Source organism: Canis lupus, chromosome 16, assembly GCF_048164855.1.
Source record: "Canis lupus baileyi chromosome 16, mCanLup2.hap1, whole genome shotgun sequence".
In the NCBI taxonomy this organism is placed as follows: Eukaryota; Metazoa; Chordata; class Mammalia; order Carnivora; family Canidae; genus Canis; species Canis lupus.
Window position 1 is genome coordinate 23,940,442 of NC_132853.1, and position 18,556 is coordinate 23,958,997.

At 42.0% G+C, this 18,556-nt stretch overlaps 2 protein-coding genes across 16 annotated transcripts in view; one reads left to right on the forward strand and one right to left on the reverse strand.

Moving 5' to 3' along the window:
• Window positions 1–6,761, reverse strand: part of TADA2A (transcriptional adaptor 2A) — a 53,156-nt gene extending 46,395 nt beyond the window's left edge. For 3 of the 6 annotated variants that reach the window (XM_072779595.1, XM_072779598.1, XM_072779593.1), the window contains exons 1-2: window positions 6,675–6,761; window positions 3,577–3,702 (exon numbers count right to left, since the gene is read on the reverse strand). In XM_072779595.1, the coding sequence (XP_072635696.1) occupies window positions 3,577–3,601 (25 nt within the window). In that variant the 5' untranslated portion in view covers window positions 3,602–3,702; window positions 6,675–6,761. The remainder of the gene's footprint in view (window positions 1–3,576; window positions 3,703–6,674) is intronic. The other 3 variants (XM_072779599.1, XM_072779597.1, XM_072779594.1) reach the window with 3 other exon arrangements.
• A 63-nt stretch (window positions 6,762–6,824) lies between these two features.
• Window positions 6,825–18,556, forward strand: part of ACACA (acetyl-CoA carboxylase alpha) — a 284,702-nt gene continuing 272,970 nt past the window's right edge. For 3 of the 10 annotated variants that reach the window (XM_072779611.1, XM_072779615.1, XM_072779613.1), the window contains exons 1-2: window positions 6,827–7,330; window positions 8,561–8,630. Coding sequence is in view for 4 of the 10 variants with exons in the window: in XM_072779606.1 (XP_072635707.1) it covers window positions 7,293–7,330 (38 nt within the window). In the remaining 6 variants the exon portion in view is untranslated. Of the gene's footprint in view, window positions 7,331–8,560; window positions 8,631–18,556 lie in introns of all 10 variants that reach the window. The other 7 variants (XM_072779608.1, XM_072779607.1, XM_072779609.1 and 4 more) reach the window with 3 other exon arrangements.

Below are 18,556 nucleotides of genomic sequence, written 5' to 3' on the forward strand. Positions count from 1 at the left end.
CAAAAAGAAATAAAAGACAGCTAAACCAGGAAACAATGAAGTTGGATACCTACAAAGAGCTGGCAGAGGGGGAATGGAATGGAAGAAACATAGGAAGGAGTAATCATTCTCCAAATATATATTTTATTGTTTTGACTTTTGGAAGTATACTTATATTCTACAAATTTATTTTAAAAAAATCGCATTAATATAAAAAGGGAAAACTAAAAACAGTATGAACAGATGAACCTGATAGTATCTTTTATGATTTTTAATTTTTATAAGATTTTACTTATTTATTCATGAGAGACACAGAGAGAGAGAGAGGCAGAGACACAGGCAGAGAAAGAAGCAGGCTCCTCACCAGGAGCCTGATGTGGGACTTGATCCCAGGACCCTGGGATCACGACCTGAGCCAAAGGCAGACGCTCAACCGCTGAGCTACCTAGGTGCCCTGAACCTGATAGTATTTCAGAATACTATAACCACACTGAAAAAGGAAAAACAAAATCTAAACTTATGAACATTTAACAATATACCTTCAGTTTTGGGTGATGCAATCAAATCTTGAACTTGTGGAAGGAGGTCTGTTTTATGTAGTGGTAGGTAAAAAGCAACTCTGACATAATTCTGGAGGTATTAAAAGACTGAGCAAATGAGTAAACGTGCTGATGTTGGCTGCCAAGGTTCTCACAGAGGAAAGGACACACAAATAAAGAATGGGGGAAAACAAGGAAAAAGCCTCTGAAGATGAACTTGAGGTATCAATGTGAACTCATGATTTCTTAAAAGTGTATGTATTGGTATATATGCATATGGCATATATGCACATATATTTCATAGCTCTGTGGGCCAAGGATCCAAGATGCAAAGATATGCTAGTAGTAATGAGCAATGACCAGATCTTGATCTCTAATGTCACTCCTCTCTAAAAGGAACCAGGGTTCCTCAGAGAAGTGGTTGATTCCAGGGCTGGGGCAGAGAAGATGCAAGATGCACCTGGAACATGTAGCCAAAAGGTAAGGAGACGCTCAAAAAAGTGGTGGGTGTGATTAAGGATGTAGGAGCCAGATTGAAGGAACTCACAGAGGTCAAACTGGAACAATCTGAAAGCCAAAATAATTAAGTATGATAATGAAATATAAACTTTGATAAAATAGTAATTTGTGTGTCCACACTTATAATAAATAAACACATCAATTAAATAATGGACACAGGGCTCTTGATTATATAATCAAGAAATTATATAATATTATTATATACATATTACACGTAACAATATAATTGTATAATAATATATACATAACATAAGTGCTAACTAGCAGATGCGGAGAGTGCTGGAACTGGGGGAAAAACATGATTTTGCAGGATGGTAGAGATTGGATCAGGCAAAAATCATAATGTATGTTAAATCTAGGGAGAAATTTTGGTGAGTGGGATATCTTATGGCCTGAAAGTGTCTCCCTATGGGTTATTTATTACATGCAAGGGAAAAATACAAATTATACAACGGAGAACTCAGACACCATGACTGGGTTTTCAAAACCATTATCACCAGTGAGGTATAGAGCAAGACCAAACAAATCCAATACGAGAAACCTCTGTTTTAAAAATGAGAGGGCGAAAGGGCCTGTCTTCTTCAAAAGTGTCAATGTCACTAAAGACAAAGGCTGTGGTAATGTTTCAGTTTATTTATTTTATTTTTTTTAAATTTTTATTTATTTATGATAGTCACAGAGAGAGAGAGAGGGGGGCAGAGACATAGGCAGAGGGAGAAGCAGGCTTCATGCAGGGAGCCTGATGTGGGACTCGATCCTGGGTCTCCAGGATCACGCCCCGGGCCAAAGGCAGGCGCCAAACTGCTGCGCCACCCAGGGATCCCTGTTTCAGTTTAAAGGAGGCTAAAGATACATAGCAACTTAATATAAGACTTGACCCCTAAAAAAAAAAAAAAGACTTGACCCCTGTGTTCTGTATTAGAAGAAAAAAAAAACACCATAAAGGACATTGTTCAACTTACAAAACTGAATGAACTATAGATGATAGATTGGATAAAAATATCTAATTGATGTTAAATTTACTAGTTGAGGGATCCCTGGGTGGCGCAGCGGTTTGGCGCCTGCCTTTGGCCCAGGGCGCGATCCTGGAGACCTGGGATCGAATCCCACGTCGGGCTCCCGGTGCATGGAGCCTGCTTCTCCCTCTGCCTGTGTCTCTGCGCCTCTCTCTCTCTCTCTCTGTGACTATCATAAATAAATAAAAATTAAAAAAAAAATTAAGATTATAAAAAAAAATAAATTTACTAGTTGATAACTCTACTGAAATTATATAATAAAATATCCCGGGCAGCCCTGGTGGCGCAGCGGTTTAGCGCCGCCTGCAGCCCAGGGTGTGATCCTGGAGACCCAGGATCGAGTCCCACATCGGGCTCCTTGCATGGAGCCTGCTTCTCCCTCTGCCTGTGTCTCTGCCTCTCTCTCTCTGTATCTCTCATGAATAAGTAAAAAAAAAAAAAAAAATTAATAAATAAAATATCCCTATTCTTAGGAAATAAACACTAAAGTGTGTAGGGTAAAGGGCCAGGATATATGTCCCTTACCCTTAAATGATTCTGAAAAAAAATGCAGTGTCTATGTCTGCCTGTACATATTATATATATATATCATATGGAGGTACTTATACGTATATTTATAGATAAACAGAGAATACACACAAATAGAGTAAGAGATTAACGGTATATAGGGATCCCTTGGTTCTTACTCTTATTCTTTTAATTTTCTTGTAAGTTTGAAATTATCTCCAAATAAAAACCTTAAAAATTATTTTAAAAAGCGAACAAGAATGATTTCAGTTTACACTTTCAGCATCAGGAAAATTCATTTAGGTTTTCTCCATGTGTAAAACGAGAGATTTGAACTGGATGTGTTTGAAGACTTCATTCCGTCCTAAATTTATATAGATAGGGAGTGTGATAAGAGAGCAAATAAGAGGTCCTTTAAGAAATTGCTGAAAAGGAAACAATACCCCAGAGTGCCTTTCTGTTTCTTCTCATTGGGGCACTACTAACATCTAACAATAGAATTTCTATTTCTGCCAAATCTCTTCTCATCATAAACAAAGAAGAGGCAGTATATTTTTTCTCCATAGCAATGGCTGCCTGAATTTATTTCATACACATACAATTTCCTGCATTATTATTATACTGTGGTTCACTCTTAGAACACAAGTTCCACCTAAAAGGAAAGGGGGAGAGAAGCATGTCTTTTATTCCACACTGACATTATTTCTTATCAAGGCATCTAAAATATGTTATTGGTTCTAAAGAGAAATTCAACTGCTTTCTTAAGTCTAACTGCAGGTTAATCATACTATGTTTGAGCATAGTTTTCTTACAAGACCTAGGATGATATGTCTGTGTCATGTGTTTAGTGAGCAATCAATAAGTATTGGTTAATTTTATTTTGATTTGATACTGTTATTCCTTTAGGATCAGATTTGCAGGGCTTTAACTTCCAAGTGCTTATTTTTCTTCTTTGATCAACTTCCACTTGAGTTTGCTGCTAATATTCACCTGGGGCTTGTTCCCACTATACTTACTGCTAAAGGAACCCAAACGGTCCATTCCCTAATTTGCAAACAGTCTTGTTTGATCTTCCTCAATGCAGCGCTCCCTTAAGGAGATGTCAGAACTGGCCAACACATACATCAAAGCTTGATGATCCCCTATGAACAAACATAAACAGCACATAGATCAGGAAATAATTCAAAGGAGGGCAGCCCCGGTGGCGCAGTCATTTAGCACCGCCTGCAGCCTGGGGTTTGATCCTGGGGACCCTGGATCAAGTCCCACATCAGGCTCCCTGCATGGAGCCTGCTTCTCCCTCTGCCTGTGCCTCTGCCTCTCTCTCTCTGTGTCTCTATGAATAAATAAATAAAATCTTTAAAAAAAAAATTCAAAGGAACAAGATATAGAGAAGAAAATGCAACATACTCAATTCTACCACATTCTAGCTTTGCAATGCTAAGCAAATTATTTTGTTAAATTTTAAGGGTTTTTAAAAAAGATTTATTTTAGAAAGAGAGTACATGGAGGGGCAGAGGGAGAGAGAGAAAAATCTCAAGCAGATTCCCCACTAATCTCAGAGCCTGATGCAGGGCTCAATCCCATGACCCCAAGATCATGACCTGAACCAAAATCAAGAGTCAGACACTTAACCGACTTAGTCACTCAGGCGCCCCTATTTTGAGTTTTATTTAAGTAATCTCTGCATTCAATGTGGGGCTCAAACCCATGACCCCGAGAAATCAAGAGTCACACGCTCCTCTGACTGAGCCAGTAAGGTTCCCCAATTATTTTGTCTTTATAAGCCTGTATTCCCTCTGTAAAGCGGGTATGAGAAATAGTATCTACCTCCTAGAGTTACTGTGAGGATTAAATATCAAAATCCATATAAAAATGTACCGTGGTACCTGGCCCCTAGTAAGCCCTGCATAATGGCTACATATCTCTAATAAACAATTACTGTTTTTCTCTATCTAGTATCACTTCTCTCCTTAACCCTTCTTTCCTTTGGGAAACTGACTCACCCGCATTTCATATGGTCCTGGTGGGATTACCAATCACAATTCTGTATACCGCACCCCCACAGCTAAAGCAACCAGATCTCTTATGAAAATCCCAGTCTTGAGTAAGACATACAAGGGCAGAAGGCAGTTGGATCCCAGTTATTCACTAATCAAAGAATTTGGTCCATGAGCTCTGGCTATTGAGATCCCCACCCCCAAGGGTGGCCCAACTGTTTAGAGTTTTTTCATTTACCCTTTTTTTTCTTTTTAAAGATTTTATTTATTTATTCATGAGAGATAGAGACATAGGTAGAGGGAGAAGCAAAGCAGGCACCATGCAGGGAGCCCAATGCCGGAGATGAACCCGAGTCTCCAGGATCAGGCCCTGGGCTGAAGGTGGTGCTAAACTGCTGAACCACCCAGGCTGCCCTGAACAAATATTTAATGTTTGTACAATATACAAAGTATTTTCTTAAAGGCAGAAATGAAATCCTACTTCACCCTAACTCAAGAAAACATCTCTCCTTCTTCTATAGTCCCACAGCTTCTCTTTTCTGGCATCACAGTCTACTTTGTGAAGATTACTTCTGAATGCATATTTTTTTCCCCATTTCTAGACTAAATGAAAGCAGGGACTACTGTCCAGCACATATCCATATGTATCAAAATGCCAGAGAAAGAACTCAAGAAATAAAATGTAATGGACAAATGTTAATTTTACAAAAGGTTAATTCATCTTTAATTCTCCTGGAATGACTTCTTTCATCTGGCGTGCTGAGCTGGGAGTATAATTCACCATTAAGTCTATATGCCATTCAGATAACATTGCTGTCAATGAACTTGTCTTTTTAAGTGGGCTGGGATAGGATGCCGTCCTCTAGTCCTAGGAAAAGTTAGTCTTTGAAGAAAAATGGGTTTAGCAAGGGGTATTATGCACTCGTTAATAAAATAATGGCCAAGGGCAGCCCCGGTGGCTCAGCGGTTTAGCGCCGCCTTCTGCCCAGGGCCTGACCCTGGAGACCCTGGATCGAGTCCCATGTCGGGCTCCCTGCGTGGAGCCTGCCCCCCCTCTCTGTGTGTGTGTGTCTCTCATCAATCAATAAATAAAATCTTAAAAAAAAAAAAAAAGGCCAAGTGAACTTTACTCATGTGCCAGGTACTGTGGAACCACTCACTGTATGCGGATTATCTCTCTAAATCCTCACAACCAAAAAATAATAATTAATAAATAAATAAATCCTCACAACCTTCCGACATGCTGCTTTTTTTTTTTTTTTTGCTTTTTCAAATAAGGAAATGAAGCTCTGAAAGACAGGTACTTGCACAATGTCTTAAAGGTAGTAAACAGCAGCGACACTTCAACAGAGGTTAATACTAACGGTCAAGTAATGGATGTATAAATCCTTCATGTCATAAGCACAATATTGCAATAAGCAGAACTTTTTTTCCTCTCCTTTCTCACAAGAGACATTTCTGACACTAATATCCATGAAAGGATGGGTGGTAGCTCCAAATTAACATCTGCCAAATTCAAAGTCACTAGGAGGAGGAAGGGAGGCACCGCGAAGAACCGCCTTCGCTGTGGTGCAGGGGACAGACAGGTGCAAGGTCCGTAGTTTTGCAGACGAGGCTGAGCTCCTCACTTCGTTCCTTAAGCTGTATGATCTTGGGCAAGTCATTTTTCCTGAGCCTCAGTCGGCCTCAGCTCCAAAATGGAGCTGAACTACCCAGTGTTGCAAGGCCTACTTGAAAACTCGAAAAAGTAAACGTCGGTCAGGTGCAAGACACAGGGCGGCTGTTCCCGGCGTAATTAGGCGCGCCCCTGCAGACACAGCAATCCCGAGGCCGGGGCAGCGCAGGGCCGCCCAGGGGGCGGGGCGAGCCGGGGACGCCGAGGGGCGGGCCCCACGGGTCAGGCCGGGCCCGCGCCCCCCTCCCCCAGGCGTGGCGTGGCCCGGCGCCGCAAGCCCGTCCGCGGGCCCGCAGGCCGCGTTTCCCCTGGGGCCGCGAGGGCCCGCAGCCCGCCCCCTCCCCTCCCCCTCCGCCCCTTCGCCGTGCCCACCCCGCCCTCGGCCGCGAGAGGGGCTCGCGCACCGCCGCCACCCGGCCCGCAACGCCTCGTGCCTCACCTCACCGCGTCCCCTCCTCCGCGCCGAGGAGCCGCCACCCGCGCGCGCGCGCCCCCGGGGTGCGTGCTCGCTCCCGAGCGGCACAGGCGCGAGCGCGTCGCCGCCGCCCCTCCCCGGCCCTCGCGGCGCCGCCGCCGCCGCCGCCGCCGCCCCCTCGGCCCGCGCCCCGGCCTCGCCGCGCGCCAGCCGCGGTCCTGTGGCAGAGGCCCGGGGGTGCTGGGGCGGAGTGAGCCGCCTGCCTGACTGAGTCCGGGCGGCAGTCAGTTTTGCGTGAGGCGCGTTGGCGGTCGCCAGAGGCTTGCCGGTGCGTGGCGCCGTTCGATCCGCTTCAGAGTGCGGTGAGGTGGAGCGGGCCGGGCCGGTTCTGTCCTGCTTTTGTGTTTCTAACTTTCCCACCCCCAACCCTCTCTGCCGCCCCTGTTGCAGCGAAGGCAGCTGAGGCCACGCGGGTCTTGCCAGTGCTGCTCGTGGATTAACCAGACTGACTGACTGGTGTAAGGGTAAACAGGGTACGTTTTACTCAGATGCTTCTGGAACGTCGAAATTCTCCTCTTTGGAAAGAACCATCATCCCCTCTTTGGGCTTCAGGGGCCCAGATTGAGGCGCGATGATGACAGGATGTGGTGGTCCACTCTGATGTCAATCTTGAGGGTTAGGTACGTCCCAACGTCTCTTATTACTACTACTAACTATTATAATAGCTGCCATTTGTCGAGTATTTATTTCTTGCATGCCAGAAATTGTACAAAGGAGGTCACATCCTTGGTGTCATGTAATCTTCAAAAACGACCTTATGAGGCAGGCACTATTATTACCCCCATTTTCCAGGTGAAGACATTTAGACTGGCTTATAAGTAACTTGGGAACACACGGCTAGAAAGTGTTGGGGAAAAAAGAAAAAAAAAAAACGAAAGTGTTGGGGAGGGGATTCAAGCCGTGATAATCTTCACCATTATGCTGTTACACCTGTTTAGAAGTCTTTCATAAATGTGCCCAACCTCGCTTTGAATTCATTTGCATTTTCTGCTGGTGTGGCCTCTTTATTCATCTTTCAGTATACGAATGCTACAGATTTGTGCTAAAAAATAATCAGAACATTCACACAAGTGAAAATAACGTGAAAGCCAGCTCTCACCGTTTTAAATAAACAGTTAACACTTTGGTATACTCTTCCAGACATTTTCCTGTGTATCATGTCAGTAGATACAATATAGTGTAGTTTTACATTCGATGTATCCTGAAAATCTATTTAGTCATTTAGCCAACAAATATTTAACGAGCGGACACTTTTCCAGGTGTTGAGAACTCAGCGGTGAACAAAACAGTCTCTGCCTCATATAATAGTGGGGGGAGATTGATAAGAAACAACATACATATTACTAAATAATAGATCATGCCCAGTAATGTGGCAAGTTTTATGGAAAAAAATAAATCAGAATAAAGGGATGAGTGATGTGGGCATGGTCCACTGCATGCCAGCCGGGGTCCTGTGGCAGAGGCCCCAGGAGTTATAGGGCGGACTGAGCAGCCTGCCTGACTTGAGTAGATGAGGTAGACAGGGAAGGCTTACTTAATTGAAAGAGCACATAAGCAGAAACCTAATCATTAAATAAGAGTGGCAGCACATGGATTTCCAGAGGGAAACTAGGAGAAGCAGCAATTGCAATGGCCCTGAGATGGGGACTTGCTTGGCCTGTTGAAAAAGCAAGGAGACCCCTGTGGCTACAGCATAGCAAATTAGAGAAATAAGTTGGGAAACAGGCAAAAACCAGATCGTGCATCAAGTCATAAGCCATGGTTGGACTTTAGATTTGGGAGGGAATGTGGTAGAGTACCACAGAAGAGTTGGAAGCAAAGGAGTAATCAGATTTTTTATTTTTTGACAGAAGGAGACTTCTATTTAGGGTTTAACAATTTGGAAAACATTTTGCCAAGGAGTGTGGATTCGTATTATAGGTATTTTATTTTACTTTATTTTTATTTTATTTATGTATTTATTTATAAATTGGAGTTCAATTTGCCAACATAGAGCATATTACCCAGTGCTCATCCCGTCAAATGCCACCCTCAGTGCCTGTCACCCAGTCACCCCAACTCCCCACCCACCTCCCTTTCCACTACCCCAGAGTTGTTTGTTTCCCAGAGTTAGGAGTCTCTCATGCTTTGTCACCCTCACTGATAATTTTCACTCATTTTCTCTCCTTTCCCCCTTTATTCCCTTTCGCTATTTTTTATATTCCCCAAATGGATGAGACCGTATGATGTTTGTCCTTCTCCGATTGACTTATTTCACTCAGCATAATACCCTCCAGTTCCATCCATGTCGAAGCAAATGATGGGTATATGTCGTTTCTAATGGCTGAATAATATTCCATTGTATACATAGACCACATCTTCTTTATCCATTCATCTTTTGATGGACACTGAGGCTCCTTCCACAGTTTGGCTATTGTGGACATTGCTGCTATAAACATTGGGGTGCAGGTGTTCCAGTGTTTCACTGCATTTGTGTCTTTGGGGTAAATCCCCAGCAGTGCAATTGCTAGATCGTAGGGCAGTTCTATTTTTAACTCTCTGAGGAACCTCCACACAGTTTTCCAGAGTGGCTGCACCAGTTCACATTGCCACCAACAGTGCAAGAGTGTTCCCCTTTCTCCACATCCTCTCCAACAGTTGTTTCCTGTCTTGTTAATTTTCACCATTCTCACTGGTGTGAGGTGGTATCTCATTGTGGTTTTGATTTGTATTTCCCTGATGGCCAGTGATGCAGAGCATTTTCTCATGTGCTTGTTGGCCATGTGTATGTCTTCTTTGGTGAAATTTCTGTTCATGTGTTTTGCCCATTTCATGATTGGATTGTTTGTTTCTTTGCTGTTGAGTTTAATAAGTTCTTTATAGATCTTGGATACTAGCCCTTTATCTGATATATCATTTGCAAATATCTTCTCCCATTCTGTAGGTTGTCTTTTAGTTTTGTTGAGTATTATAGGTATTTTAGAGCAGTTTCTTCGCAGAAATGGCTCATAAGACTCCACGGTGTGTGGTGGGGAACGTAATCAGATTTATTTTAAAAGGATCACACTGGCAGCTGTGTGGAGAGTAAGATGGTAGAAACATTAAAGTTATTCTTTAAAGCATTAATTGTCCTTTTACACAGCCATCGTACAACAGTTTATCAGCATTGGTGTTTCACCTACATCTTTACACCTTTGCCATCACCTCTACAAAGAAGAGATAGGGTCAGACACATGAGGACTTACCATCATGTCTTTTTCACCTTCACTGAAGTTTTTTTTTTTTTTTTTAATTTTTTTATTTTTATGATAGTCACAGAGAGAGAGAGAGAGAGAGAGAGAGAGAGAGGCAGAGACACAGGCAGAGGGAGAAGCAAGCTCCACGCACCGGGAGCCCGACGTGGGATTCGATCCTGGGTCTCCAGGATCGCGCCCTGGGCCAAAGGCAGGCGCTAAACGGCTGCGCCACCCAGGGATCCTTCACTGAAGTTTTTTGAGACTGGCTAGGGCACATATCCAGATCTGGTTGTCATGATTGTCAACAAATTTAATATGAGTCATTAATGTTGTACTATTGTGGAAGAAAACAATTCCTTAATACTGGGATCTATTCATTTAAAAACACAGCATTCAAGAGCCTCAAGCATACTTCTGCTTCAGTTGATGTTAGGCCCTCATTAGAATTCTAAGCCCCAATTTAGTCATTGTGCTTAAGAAAGATGTGGAGAAATTAAAACGCACAGTGAGAGGAAAGATAACACTGATGAAGGCAGTGCTTTTCTGGGTGTTTGCCTTCAACAATATAGTGGATAGTGGCATCATTTGTAAGATCAGCTGTAGGAAGAACAGATTTGGAGGAGAAATTAAAAGTTCTATTTTGGATTTGTCTTTTGCAGTCTGAGTGGAAATGATATCTATGAATTTAGAGCTCAGAGGAAAGGCCAGGACTAAAGTTGTATAACTGTATTAAAATTTTTTCTTTGGATGTATGTCATGTTTAGACAAAGCTTGAGGACAGACACTGTGTGTTTGTTTGTTTTAGATTTTATTTGTTTATTCATGATAGACACAGTGAGAAAGAAGCAGAGATACAGACAGAGGGAGAAGCAGGCTCCTAGCAAGGAGCCCAATGCAGGACCCACCCCAAGTCCAGGATCACGCCCTGAGCCAAAGGCAGACACTCAACGGCTGAGCCACCCAGGAGCCCCAGACACTATGTTTTTTCTTTGTAACTTCTGTGCCCCTAAGCACATCCTGGACAAATATTTGTGAGATGGACAAGTAAAGCAAGTATAGATGAAGTCACTAAGGCAAAATATACAAAGAAAAATGAGAAGAGATCTATGCTTTCACAGAGGTGCAGGCACCTGAACATGACTTATGAGTAGGGTGATAAGTCCCAATTTGCTCAGGACAATCTGGTTTACTCCTGTTGTCCCTTATAATTAGTAATATGGTCTCATTTCATTCTCAGAAATGTCTCAGTTTGGCTCAGTTGGTTAAGCATCTGACTCTTGATTTCAGCCCAGGTCACAATCTCAGGATTGTGAGATCAAGCCCCGAGTCGGGCTCCATGCTCGATGTGCAACCTGCTTAAGGTTCTAGCTCTCCCTCTGCCCCTCTCCCCTACCTCTCTCTTCCTCTCTAAAAACAAAAAGAAAAGAAAAATATCTCAGTTTGTACAATAAATTATATGGTCAGCCTTTGTAGAAGGCCCTTCAGGGCCTTGTGTCTTCATATTTCTCTGTCAGCACCACACCAGCTTATTCTTCATTCCCCAGCCAGCCAGAAATACCTCTATTTCCTTCTCGCACTGTTACTTCCAGGCTTCCTTTACCAGGGCACTTCCACTTCAACCTAGACATCACTTCCTTAGGAACATCTTTCCTGACCCTGCCAAACTCAGGGTTAAGTAACTCTTCAATATGCTTTCAGAGCACTTTGTATTTCACTTGAGATGACTGAGCGCCTTCTTTCTCCCCTCACTGAACATGTCTATAACCTGAGACCATAACCATATTAAGAGTGGGGTGCCTAACTGACTGAACCATCCAGGTACCCCAAGCCCTTCCATCCTGAGACCATAACCATATTAAGAGTGGGGTGCCTAACTGACTGAACCATCCAGGTACCCCAAGCCCTTCCATCCTTAATGGAGGAGGTTGGCCTTTGAACTTGAAACCCGAAGGGAAAATTGTATCCTAATGCCAGGGTCTGTAATGCAGTTGCCATTGACTGAGTGAAGAATATTCCAACAGCTCCTCTTCAACTGTTAAGCTGCTGTGATTTTTTGTTTTTTGAAGATTTTGTTTATTTGAGAGGGGTAGAGAGTGAGCAACAGTGAGAGCGTGCACAAGCAGGGGAAGGTTCAGAGAGGGAGAAGTAGATTCCCCTCTAAAAAGAGAGCCCTAGTGGGGCTCAGTCTCTGGGCTCCAAGATCATGACTTGAGCTGAAAGAAGCTTAACCTACAAGTCACCTAGGCATCCCAAGCTGCTGTGTTTAGAATCAAAAGTGTAATTTCTGAGCTTCTTTCTATGGAAATAATTCTCGGGCAGCTCTGGTGGCTCAGCGGTTTAGTGCCGCCTTTGGCCCAGGGCGTGATCCTGGAGACCCAGGGTTGAGTCCTACATCAGGCTCCCTGCATGGACCCTGCCCCTCTCTCTGCCTGTGTCTCTGTGCCTCTCTCTCTCTCTGTCTCTCATGAATAGATAAATAAAATCTTAAAAAAAAAAATCATTCTCTATCATTTCTTTTTTTAAAAAATATTTATTTATTCATGAGAGACACAGAGAGAGGCAGAGACATAGGCAGAGGGAGAAGCAGGCTCCCCACGGGGAGTGCTATGTGGAACTTGATCCTGGGACTTTGGGATCATGCTCAACCACTGAGCCACCCAGGTGTCCCATTCTTTATCATTTCTAGTTACTTGTCCTGAGTGCTGAAAGTCTTTATAAACTTTATCTCATCTAATACTCATTTTTCTTCTGAGGTGGTTCTTTGTAGTTTGGTATACAAATAGATAAAAACAAAGTCTAAAAATCTATGCTTTCTTGTGGGGTTCCACTTCTCTCCTTTAAGCTCTGAGGTATACCTAATAAAGTTATCGAGAGATGTAGGTCCTGGAGCAGAGCTCTTCGCCAATTACAAGGGCTCTACAAGGCAAAGAATCTTCCTGTGACATGCTCAGTAGAGAGGGTTTCACCCCACAATAGGCATGAGCCTCAAGAACTACAGCTCTTAGTTCTCAGCTCTTTGATTTCACATCTACCAAGTTGCTTTCACAGAAGCGCAGTCTCCCCAGTAGCCCACTTCAGGTCTGGTTCCAGCCTCCTCAGGCTCTGCTGCTGCCTCTTAACATTCAGGAGCATTGCCTCCCTCTTCCTGCCTCCTTATCTTTCTCTCTTTGTGGCCACCCTAGTCAAAGGAGTTAAGGAATCAATCTTTTTTTTCCCAGAAGTTTCCTAGACTATTTAACTTGATCCACCCCAACTATGACGAGTCCGCAGAGAAAAGGTTGAAGCACTCCTGCTAATTTATTTACAGAAATGTAAGGTCTTTGTAGCCATTTCTTCACATGGTGCCATATCTGAGTTGCTCTAAGAGGGCCCTCAAGATCTCAGAGGTGAACAAGAGGGGAAAAAACATTTTTGCTAAAGGCCCTGCTTTACAGATAAGGAAAAATAAGACTCAGAAAGGTAAATCCACTTGGCTAAAGTCATTTAGGTACTAGATAGCACAGCCAGAATGAAAACCAGATCTGGCCAAATGTAACTAATAACTTGCCTCTGACTATTTAAAACTGAAGAGTTAGCAGATATCAGGATTTTAATAATGCCACCCATCTCTTCTGCCTCTTGCTCACCATCTTGACTTTTTTTTTTTTTAATCTATGAAAAGTGCAGAATATCTGTCTCATGAGTCATCAGGCTTTGGGTAGAATCCAAAAAGGTAGGTGAACTAGGTATGTATTGTTGAGTGACTTCTGTTTATCAGAAAAATTTAACTACAAAATTTAACTACTGCCTTTTACTACCATCAAGTATTTAGGCAAGTTATTATCTTTCTGTGCCTTTTTTCTCTTCTTGCAAAAAATGAGAATTATAATACCTAATTCATAAGAGTTTTGTAAGGATATGACTATATATATAAAATACCTAGTTCATGGTAGGAGTCAAATAAATTCTAATTCTAATTCTAGAAGTGCTCCATAGGGTGACCCTGGGCTTGTTTAGAAGTTGTATAAGGCTGAGTTGGCCAACGCTCAACATTAGAATTTTTTTGTTTTTTGAATCATATCTACCTACTAGAAACCGGTAGGTTTCCAGAACACTGAGCAATTAAATGGAATTTCTTTTGCTACTTGCTTCTTTAGCAACTTACTATACATAATTAAAGGGAATGTACTTTATTTATCTCACAGGTCACAGAACAGATGCATAGTTGCAATCAAGAATGGATAATTCATGGGGCAGCCCAGGTGGCTCAGTGGTTTAGCACCACCTTCAGCCCGGGGTGTGATCCTGGAGACCTGGGATCAAGTCCCAGGTCGGGCTCCCTGCATGGAGCCTGCTTCTCCCTCTGCCTGTGTCTCTGCCTCTCTCTCTGTGTGTCCCTCATGAATCAATAAAATCTTAAAATAAAAAAAAAAAAAATGGATAATCCAGCTTTACCTCTGGATTGTGCAGATGAATTTAGGAGCTATGTCCCATTTACTTAATGTAAATAGTGAACAGACTTATACATTGTGAGCAATTAACTATAAGACTGTTCCTTAGAGTACAGAATGAGTACTTTACTATTACAGTCAAATAAAACTTACAAGGTTAATCTGATGCATATTTAATGATATATGTAATTGTTATTGTGCTGCATGATAATTAGGTCTTAAATGTTAAGTACCGTTTCCATAAATGACTGTAATTGGTTATCTTTACATAGCAAAACACATTTTTCAGTATTTGTCTGCTCACTTTATTAATTTTCTAGAATCTTTATGCCAAGGACAACCATTTTCCCTCTTTACTGTTTAATCATGCACACACACACAAGCATACTTTCAAAATAACACAGCAGGGTTCTCATCCCAATTTTGGTACTAAAAATAGCTATTGCTTAAGGCTTTCTATATATATTTTCTCATTTTAGTCCTTAAAAACCCATTAAGGGAGGTGTTGTTACTGCCATTTTACTGATGCAGAAACAAATGCTCAGTGTAAACAAGCAGCATAGTAGAGATTCAAACTTTTATCTACAGCTTGTAATCACTATTTTATACAACCTCAGAAAGTAATGGATCCCAACGAAGATATGTAAAGATTTTTTAGGAAGTGTATTGGCTCCTGAGAAATGCCAAATATGTAATCCAAAGGGAGAATGAGTCATCTGAAGGAGGGAGGCTTTAGTTAGTAATGGAAGAGTTAAAGTCTATGGAAGCTTTCTGAGTGCCCATTCAAGGAAAGGAGCCTTGGCCAATGACTTTCATGTGTAATTGCCCTGTTATAGGCTATGATATTGGCTATGATATTGTAGAGACACCATGTCAGCCTAATGCCATCAAATATTTGAATTTTAGAATTAACTCTTTTAATTCTGATTTTTTTAAAGTTTTTATTTATTTATTCATGAGAGACAGAGAGAGAGAGAGAGAGAGAGAGAGAGAGGCAGAGACACAGGCAGAGGGAGAAGCAGGCTCCATGCAGGGAGCCCAATGCGGGACTCCATCCCGGGACTCCAGGATCACACCCTGGGCCGAAGGCAGGTGCTAAACCGCTGAGCCACCTAGAGAAGTCTGGGAGTTAAACTAGTGTTTTTCAAGCTTTTTATCATTACTGTCATCCCTGAAGAGGCTTTTAGACTTTTTTTTTTCTAATTGCTTCCCCTCGTGAAGTTTTAATACTACAGATATGCTAGATAGATATCTGTTTACATATTATGTATCTACCTGTACTTTAGTTTTTAAAAATATTTTATTTATTCATGAGAGAGAGAGAGAGAGAGAGAGAGAGGCAGGCAGAGACACAGGCAGAGGGAGAAGCAGGCTCCATCCCGAGACTCCAAGATCACACTCTGGTCCAAAGGCAGGCACTAAACCACTGAGCCACCCAGGGATCCCCCTAATTCTGATTCTTTAAGAAAGAATCAGTCTGGGAGTTAAACTGATCATGACCCCGGGATCATGCCCTGAGCCAAAGGCAGATGCTCAACCGCTGAGCCGCCCAGGCATCCCTACCTGCACTTTATATATAAAGAGAGTAAGATCTTTTTTGCCCCTCAAGAATACAATTTTATTTTCTTCCATTAAGAGTGCAAACAATTATGCATGAATAATGCAGCTCCCCATACAGGCTTACCCTTCAGGTTCAGGATATGCTAGTTAAACAGAGAACAGTATTTTTGTATATATGACAATTACTAGTTGTAATTAATAAATTGATAAATTTACAGATAAGCTTGGTTAGTGTGAATATGCTCCTAAATAATGGGAACATTATCTATGTGTCGAAAATTTGGGTTTCTAAGCCTGTAAAACAGCCTGAGAAGCCTTCTGACAGACAACCTACTAGTCTTCTATAAATCAAGCTATAGACATATCTTTTTGTTTGAAACTTCTAGAACATTCTTATGTGTTCATTCCTTTACTCTGTAAATATTATTTAGCCTTGCTTTAGGCCAAGGACTGTGCAAAGTACTAGAGGTTCAAAGATTAATAAAATAGTCTCTGCTCTCAAAAAGATGCTCACTGTCCAGTTGGGGAGACAAATAGGCACGAAAATAATCACAATACAAGACATATGTGTTATAACAGAGATGTGCTAGGTACACTAAGGGCTCCAAGAATAATTAAGATCTAAGTCTCGGGCAGCCCCGGTGGCGCAGCGGTTTAGCGCCGCCTGCAGCCCAGGGCGTGATCCTGGAGACCCGGGATCGAGTCCCATGTCAGGCTCTCTGTGGTGCCTGCTTCTCCCTCTGCCTGTGTCTCTGCCCCTCTCTCTGTCTCTATGAATAAATAAAATAAAATCTTAAAAAAAAAAAAAGATCTAAGTCTCTAGGAAGTGATGAGTTAAGTCTTGGAGAAGAGTGGAAAGGAAATTCCAAGCAGAAGGAACAAATTATTAAAATTTGTGCCCAATTTGGTCTATATGAGTGGAGTACAGAGAACAAGAAAGGGGGGTTGCTGTACATGATGCTATATGGGTAGATAGAGGTCAGACCATAGCAGGTTTTACATTTTACTCAGAGACCATGGAGAGCCTGGGAAGCATTTTGAGTTGGGGAGCAGTGTTATCACTTGTCTGGATTTTAGACCTAAATCTCTCTGGCACTGATAGGGACTGAAAAGTAGCAAAATGAAGGGTCAGGGGTTTTAGCAATTCAAGTGAGAAATGAGAGCTTGAACTAGAACCATTGGAATGGGGATGAGGAAGAAGAAATGGATTTAAGGTGTTTAAGAAGCAATTAATTAGGGGGATAAAAGTGATAAGTGGTAGAATTAAAGATGATTTTCAGATGTACAGTGTGGTTGACTAGATGGATTATAGCACTGCTCACCAAGAGAGGGACCATCAGGCAAAGGGCAGACCTGAAGGGAAAGGGGCAGGTTTGGTTCTGGATATGTTGAGTTTGAAGTGTCTATAGGATGTACAGGTAACCTTCACTAGGCAGATTCAAAAACTAAAGGGGAGAGGTCTAGATCAGATACACAGATTAGGGAGTTAGCACAAACTGGTGGAGATTTTGAAGCCCTGGGCTGGCTGACTCAGTAGAGCATGTGATTCTTTTTCTTTTTCTTTTTTTTTTTTTTTTGAGCATGTGATTCTTTTTTATTTTATTTTTTTTAATTTTTATTTATTTATGATAGTCACACAGAGAGAGAGAGAAAGAGGCAGAGACACAGGCAGAGGGAGAAGCAGGCTCCATGCACCGGGAGCCCGACATGGGATTCGATCCTGGGTCTCCAGGATCGCGCCCTGGGCCAAAGGCAGGCGCCAAACCGCTGCGCCACCCAGGGATCCCTGAGCATGTGATTCTTGATCTCAGGGTCATAAGTTGGAGCCCCACATTGGGCGTAGAGTTTATTTAAAAAAATTTTTTTTAGGGGTGCTTGGATGGCTCAGTTGGTTAAGATTCCGACTCTTGGTTTCAGCTCAGATCATGATCTCTGAGTCGTGGGATTGAGCCTTGTGTGGGGCTCCACTCTGAGCATGGAGTCTGCTTGTCCCTCTTCCTCCTGCTCTATTCCTCCTCCCTCTCTCTCTCTCAAATAAATGAGTAAAATCTAAAAAAAATTTTTTTAATTTTTAAGATAAAAATATTACAAGCTATAAAGGATGTGTAAGAGCAAAGTTCTTATTTTTCCTATGCAATTATATCTTCTTCATTATTATTTTGCTGCCCCTGATTTGCTAGTTCCCTGAGTACATGTTTATTTACCATTCAACAGCAAGATAGCACTGAAAGTACATCCAAGAAAATGAATTAATCAACAGTGCCAAATACTACAGAGAAAACAGTGCCAAATACTACAGAGAAGTCAAAGATAAAGGTTAAAAAAAGTATAGAAGTAAACCAGAATATATATAGGAACTTAGTCTATAGTAAAGGTGAGCTACTCAATAAATGGTGTGGACAACTGGATAACAATTTGAGAAAAAATGTCAATCTGTACCTCACACCAGGATAAACTCCAAATGGATGAAATGTTTAAATAAAAATATAAAAACTGGAAACAGAAAATATGAGGAAATTCCTTTAGAATCTTGGCACAGGGAAGGAAAAAAAAAATTTAAGATTTTATTATTTGACATAGAGCGAGCACAAGCAGGCTGAGTGGTAGGCAGAGGGAGAGGAAGAAGCAGAATCTTCACTGA